A 7,586-nucleotide genomic window follows, 5' to 3' on the forward strand; every position below is an offset into this window, starting at 1 on the left:
AAAAATTGAAAATTGTTCGCGACGATCTGAGCTCGTTCCTTTTGAGTGAAGGGTATACCGAAATTTGTAAAGCGTTCGCCACGTTCATGCAAACAAAATGTAAGCGTTTCGATGGTTATTCGTGGGAAGGGTATGAAAGCGTTGATACGCATAAACAATATGATTTCGCGACGGGCAAGTACACACACACTTGTAGTCCCTTGCTTCATGTATGAGCATTTGTGACCTGCGTGCGTTACTCTTGCTGCTTGTAGCAATTTTAAAGCCAGCATTTGCATTTGGTCGGTCTTATGGACTGTCATAACCACTTTACACAGATGTACTATGTATGAACATACATACATACATACATATGTACATAAGTACATTTATATATTATTATTGCTAATCATGTTTATAAATGTGTCTATATATAATTAAAATTATTTTATACACATTTTTAACCGAAAAAATTATCGTAAAACACTACTAACTTTATTAAATGCTTTGCAATATATGAAATACACATGTCATATTATACTCAAGCTTTACTCATTATGCATTATCATTGCATTAAGTCATAATGGCCCATTTGATAGTCACCCTACGATTCAAATCATACAAAATTTACAAAATAATAATTCCAGAGACAATTAGCTTGCCATCCCATACAAGCATACACATACACAAATGTATGTATGCATGTGCTCACTTCACAAGGCAGACCAACGGCAAATTTTGGGCTTTACAATTTGCACAGCCTGTTCTGCACAGAAAGAATACATTTTCGCGACGAGCATGCACACACACATTTACATGGGCATCAATACTTTCAAACCCTGCCGCAGGTAGCAAGAATAGAGTTGCTTACACAAGCACACAAATGATAGCGAGGGACTGACAATGTGTGTGTGCATGGTCGTCGCCTAAGCATTTTTTATGTGTGCAACTTTTGGGCTGATAATAGACGAAAATACTGAGAAAGAATTGAGTTTCGCGACGCACGCACAGAAAAGCACATACACGTAGCAAGGATGTAAATGTGTGTGTGCATGCTCGTCGCGAAAATGTATTCTTTCTGTGCAGAACAGGCTGTGCAAATTGTAAAGCCCAAAATTTGCCGTTGGTCTGCCTTGTGAAGTGAGCACATGCATACATACATTTGTGTATGTGTATGCTTGTATGGGATGGCAAGCTAATTGTCTCTGGAATTATTATTTTGTAAATTTTGTATGATTTGAATCGTAGGGTGACTATCAAATGGGCCATTATGACTTAATGCAATGATAATGCATAATGAGTAAAGCTTGAGTATAATATGACATGTGTATTTCATATATTGCAAAGCATTTAATAAAGTTAGTAGTGTTTTACGATAATTTTTCGGTTAAAAATGTGTATAAAATAATTTTAATTATATATAGACACATTTATAAACATGATTAGCAATAATAATATATAAATGTACTTATGTACATATGTATGTATGTATGTATGTTCATACATAGTACATCTGTGTAAAGTGGTTATGACAGTCCATAAGACCGACCAAATGCAAATGCTGGGCTTTAAAATTGCTACAAGCAGCAAGAGTAACGCACGCAGGTCACAAATGCTCATACATGAAGCAAGGGACTACAAGTGTGTGTGTACTTGCCCGTCGCGAAATCATATTGTTTATGCGTATCAACGCTTTCATACCCTTCCCACGAATAACCATCGAAACGCTTACATTTTGTTTGCATGAACGTGGCGAACGCTTTACAAATTTCGGTATACCCTTCACTCAAAAGGAACGAGCTCAGATCGTCGCGAACAATTTTCAATTTTTGTGCGCTGCTGCCATTCGAGAGACCATAGAGAGAGAGCATAAAGAGAGGGAGAGAGTGAGCAAGGGAAAAAGAGCGCATAGCCGTGCTTCATTTGGTAATGCGTGCATTTCGTGGCAGCGCTCGCAGCACACTGATTTTGTCTTGCCTTATTTTCAATGCTTGAGCCTCAAGAGACTGAGCCGAGCAAATACGAAGTTGTGTAGTCTCCTCAGCGCATTTTTTCGCCGGTGAAAAAATTTGTTCTAGATGTCTAGTCTATGTGTTCTCTGGTTAGTGTAAGTGGCAAGGGAATATATATTCTTTGTAAATGGTGGGTATATGAACATATTTAACTCTATATAGTTTCTATTAATATTTAAATATTATGATTGTGCTGCGATGTAATATTTCTATTAATATTTAAATATTATTATTGTGATAAAAAGTAAACTCCACTGTTAATGGATAAATTTAGTATTTTTATGAAATGTTAACTTACAGTTGCCAAAATCTGGCAGCACTAGAAACATTGGCGCTAACGTAAAAGCCGTTGGTATTTGAAAATATATTTAAAGCATATTAATTGTACAGTGTAATAATATATAAAAGTTTTTTTTAATTATTTCATAATAATGTCGTTATAAGCCAAGCGGAATTAACTTCTTTTAATTCAATATGAATGATGAACTCTTCATCTTCGTCTCGCTCTTCACATTCATATTTTCGTTTTTATTTTAGTATTTTTATTTAAAGTGAATAGCGCCATCTAGAGAGCCGTTGGCATTTGAAAATAATTCAAATATTTCCCTTTACATCATTACAATCTGAACAACTTATTTTTTATATTCGATACTTATTTTTCTTAATTTGACTGACAATCAAAATGTGGGAACAGCTGGAGAGATATCGCAATCATTTTCTGCAACGTGAAATGAAAGGTGTGATGAAGTCCAGCACCGTCAACTGTTTGCAGAGCACAGGTAGAGTCCAGCAGCTGCAGCATTTCAGCAATTTTAGTAATAATATTCCTCATGCAGAATGGGATAAATTCAGAAAGAAGCGCGATTGCTGTTTCCGATTCCCACAGCAATGCGCCAAGAGCTCCACCTATTTCTTTGATCGCGCTCAGCTGGCCTATGGCTACTTTGCATTGCCCAAACTGATGAAGGAGATCGACAGCGATGTCAATCTAACCCATTGGCGTGCCATTGTTTCCCTGACCGAATTTCTGCTCAATCCACAGAATGTGCAACGTGCTGTACTCGAGATGGATATTGTTAGAAAGTGAGTGGGGAACGGGGAACGGGGAACGGGCAGAAGGGAAGTTTCTATCTATCTTCTTATCTTATCTTGAAAGTGGAATACAGAAGCGGAAAGCGAGAATCCAGAATTTGTGTTCTCTTCCCATTTCCCCATCAGCCAGAGGATGGTATTCCTGATTCCACTCTATCCATCCATTTTCTCTTCTTCCCGTCTTCCCATCCTCCCAGCTTACCCTCCTTCTATCCATCATCAGTCTCTTCTCTCTTTTGCAGACTTAAGAACGCATTTATGCGGAAACGTTTGAAGCATCACGCGGAGAACTTTGAGGAGATTGAGACATATTTGAAGATCTTTAGTAGGTGTTCCATTCTTCTCTCTTTTTCTCTACTCTATGCTCTCTCTCTCTTCGTCTTTCTCTTCTCAGACATAATTTCTCGCAATTTGAACGGCGCCGAGCAAATCGCGAATCGCAAATGTTTAATGATTGAGTTCTATAAAATTCTGAAGGACATGGAACCGCGCAAGGAAGATCTCGCCGCCGAGATACTGCGCAATCTAACGGGCAAGCCAAAGGGTAAATGCATCCAATTGGATTTCCAGGCCATTCCCTAATATATTCCCCTTCCAGTGCTGGGCATCGTTCTGTCGGATGCCGAGAACTTGACCTCTATTGCCAATTACTTGAAGCAGGATCCCTGCAAGCCGCTGTATCCGCCCGACATGTGGCACCATCTCTGCCACATGCTGGAGGTGGCACCGGAGCAGGGCATCCAGCTGGGTCTGTTCCAGCTGCTGCACTCGCGCATCGTCAATCGGCTGGCCAAGTTCTGGGAGATGAACTGCAAGGCGTTCGCTCTGCTGCTGCGCTGCTCGGAGGGGCAGCGCCTGTTCGACGAGGTCGACGGCATCAAGATGATCTTCGACATATTCGAGGACAAGTGCATTCCCGCTGAGCAGCAGCTGCACGATCAGCCGGTGCTCAGCTACGAGTACATTGTGCTCGCCCTGCTCAACGGCCTCCATAGCAAGCGGGCCCTGTGGCGCATGCGCGAATTCACGCTGCTCATCTGCCACGTGGGACGCGCCATGCACACCCGGACGAACGCCCGGCTGCAGCTCTACTGCCTGAAGGCGCTCCGCGCGATGGGCGTGATGCCGTGCAACAAGCGCTACATCATCGGCAACTGGCTGGACGAGATCAGCGCCCTGGAATGCTACAGCGCCGATGCGGAATGCGCCCGAGATGCTCTGCTCGATTGGCTGCGCCGCGACATCGCCGACAACAGCTGAAGATTCGTTTATCTATATGTTTTGTCTATTTTGGATTGTTGCTTAGACTAATTACAGTTGATTAAATTGCTTTGTGCGCGCACTTGACTCTTTTCTGATTGGAGTAAACACTGTAAAGCCTTTCTGATTTGAGGAAACAAGAAAGTATTTGAGTATGTCCAATTGGAGAGTTGGTATTTTTGATATACAATCTACACATTGTCGATTCTAGTTGGAAACGTTAGTGACAGTTTTCCGCAATCATTTAACATATTTCTGATTGGAAATAGTAAGGCTGGACATTTCTACAACTTCATAAGCTATTTAGTATTTTCTATAATTTCTTTTCAACTTTTTATTATTTCAATATCAGCCATGTCATAATAAAACCCAAAATTATACAGTAATATATAATAAAAGTGCATTGTTGCATTCTAATTAGAGTCTCTTAAAATAAAAAAAGCTCATTGCTGCACTCTAATTATAGTTGCTTGAATTGTTCTATGCGCGTCATTTACGCATTTCTGATTGGAGTAAAAATAACATCGCCAGCGTCTGCTCCTCATTGTTGCCTGCCCCTTAGTTGAACGGTTAACCGTTTCGCATTTCCCCTGTGTGTATTGTCCCAAGAGCAGTGCCAAAGCTTTTTGGAATAAGAGCAAAACGGTTATGCGGCTCTCTCCTCTCCTTCTAACAGCTGTTTTCTTAAGCTAGCAAAAATCACTGCTATTTTTTTTAGTAGTAATGAAATGAAGAATGTAAATTATTGCATATATACATGTTAATAAGTATAGGTAAACAACTGAGTATAATTTTAAGGTATTTTTTCATAGTTTAATTATGACTTCCAGTCTAATTACTAAGTTCACTTTACATACATACATATGTACATATGTGCCATATTGTCTTTAACTATATTTAGATAAACACATATATAATACATAAATAATATAGACACACATACATATGTAGTCGTATGTTTTGGTATGATTATAAATGTACGATTTTTAGTAGTATTGAATTAAACTCGATTTTTTTTTTAAAGAAAAAACTAACTGTCTTTCCTTTTCTCCCCTCCCTCTCATTTAAATCTTGGCTACTATGAAAAAGAAATTCCACATGGAATTCTTATATAAAGCTAAATGCAATCAGACAAGGATGAAGTCAGAAGTGTGAATTATACACTGTAAGAAAAGTGTACACTCTAAGAAAATAATAATTAATAAGAGAACCAACTTTTATAAATAACTGAATTAATTTAAACTAGATTAAAGAAACATGAAGTTTTAGGGATTATCGAAATGTTAAAAAAAAAACTAAATTAAATTACTAAAACAATTTAAATGCTTGCTAAGCAAAGCTTTTATAATAATGGAAATATATGTGATATGTAATATTTTAAGCAAGTAAAAAAAATTTATATTAATATGCAATATGATTTTTTTTTTTTAATACAATATAATATAAAATAGTTCTTTAAGTTAATTTTTTTTTTTTAAATATTTAGTTAGCTCAACTTCTTGCTTTAAATTGAACTGTAAGATGCCTTCGAGAACTTTTCCAATTTCCGCTGCTGGCGCGTTTGTCGCCAATGGCATCAATAATGACCAGGAGCTGCAGCAGCAGCAGCAGCAGCAACACTAACACTAACAACAACAACAACAACAAGAGCAACAACATTAGTGGCAACGCTGACCAACCGAAGCCCAACCGCAGCTCGTTGGTGTCTGCGGTTAGCCAAGGCCTTCGCAATGTTTTATGCATCAGTATTTTTTTCTGGAGTATTTTTAAAGTATTTTTTACATTTATTTTTCTATATATATTTTTGTTGTTGTTGTTGTTATATTTGTTATGTGGTGACAAACTTGGCAACGAGTTGCAAATTTTTTCAACTTATTTTGCAGCGCGAACTCGTAAACATTTTGTGCCTTTGCTTGACTTTGCCTGAATTCGTCGAGCCAGAGTCGAAGTAAGAACCGGAGACAGAGCCGGAGCCAGAACCAATTCCCGACCCAATCGCAAAGTTTTGCTTGCTGTCATCGCTCGGCGGTCGGTCGGTCCTTTGAGCTGTCAACGATCCCTGGTTTCAGACTACGGATTCCTTTTTGGCCAACTTTTTAATTACCACAACGCACTGCTCCACTTTGCCTGCCGCCTCCAGCCGCCTCCTGCCCACCTCAACTCGACTTTCTTATGAAATATTTTATGGAAATTTTTGCATAATTTCCTTGCACAACCAAAATCATATTTTTTCTTCTTTCGTCACAAAAAACTTGTCACTTGTTGCCAATTAAATTAATTATTTAACAAGTTATGATCTAACAGAACTTTCTACTCAAGGTTGCCTTTGACAAAACTTGCCACATTACAGCACGAATTTTTTTTAAAGAAAAAAAGCAAAAATACAAAAAGAAATAAAAAAAAAAAAATAAAATAAAATAAAAATTTATTACACATATTTTTTCTTAAGGAATATCCGTTTAGTGGAAAATGATGAAAAATATTGCAAGATATTGTTTAAGAATCATAAAACTACAAATAAACGCTGAGGATAATAAGTAGTAAATAAATTAAGTATTAAATAAGTTAATTTTACAGGGTATTAATGTAATCGTAATTAGTATTTTCTACTCAGTTATTTTCAAAATATTAAAAGATTATTTATTGTTGTATTATATTTAAATATTTGATTATTGTCCCATATTAAATTATAATATATATATATTTAATTTTTAGAAGGTATAAAAATAAACAAAATGTTTTTTTTTTTAATTTTCCTGGACTTTGTTAACGAAAAATGATTTAAGCTTTTTTATTTGCAAGCCTCTAATTTGGTATTATAATTATAACTATAAATTATATAAAATAACGAAAATATATTTTTTTTAAATAATATAAAATATATATATGTATATCATAAATAATGTTTTAAGCTTTTTATTATATAAAATAACGAAAATATATATTTTTAATTTTTGTTTTAAATATTATAAAATATTGTTATTAATACTAAAAAGTATTATATTAATAATACTAATATTATATTTATATATATATATATATATATATAAAATAAATAAAATAATTAAAGATAACATATATAAAATATTTCTTTCTACAGTGTATCCTTTTACAGGGTATTCCAATGATCGCATAAGCTCAACCAAAAAGGAAAGGGTATACGTGTTAATAGTTGAATTAGTCATGTCATTAGTCAAGTCATTAGCAGCCAAATGAAGCAATTTGACGGGGCCATCGCTACTC

At 36.2% G+C, this 7,586-nt stretch overlaps 1 protein-coding gene across 1 annotated transcript; it reads left to right on the forward strand.

Annotated features, from left to right (window-relative positions):
- The first annotated feature begins 2,582 nt into the window (after positions 1 to 2,582).
- Positions 2,583 to 4,425, forward strand: LOC6580081. Its single transcript, XM_002005915.4, has 5 exons — positions 2,583 to 2,770; positions 2,828 to 3,074; positions 3,326 to 3,408; positions 3,478 to 3,627; positions 3,682 to 4,425. Exons 1-5 carry the CDS (start codon positions 2,674 to 2,676, stop codon positions 4,341 to 4,343), a joined length of 1,239 nt encoding a protein of 412 aa, XP_002005951.1. The 5' UTR covers positions 2,583 to 2,673; the 3' UTR covers positions 4,344 to 4,425.
- The last annotated feature ends 3,161 nt before the right edge of the window (positions 4,426 to 7,586 follow it).

The sequence above is a fragment of the Drosophila mojavensis genome, unplaced genomic scaffold (genome assembly GCF_018153725.1).
Source record: "Drosophila mojavensis isolate 15081-1352.22 unplaced genomic scaffold, ASM1815372v1 contig_80, whole genome shotgun sequence".
NCBI lineage: Eukaryota > Metazoa > Arthropoda > Insecta > Diptera > Drosophilidae > Drosophila > Drosophila mojavensis.

Coding starts and splice junctions, on each gene's coding strand:
- LOC6580081 (XM_002005915.4), top strand. CDS start 2,674: ATGTGGGAACAGCTGGAGAGATATCGCAATCATTTTCTGCAACGTGAA. Junction 2,771..2,827: donor CAACTGTTTGCAGAGCACAG/GTAGAGTCCAGC, acceptor TTCCTCATGCAG/AATGGGATAAATTCAGAAAG. Junction 3,075..3,325: donor GAGATGGATATTGTTAGAAA/GTGAGTGGGGAA, acceptor TCTCTTTTGCAG/ACTTAAGAACGCATTTATGC.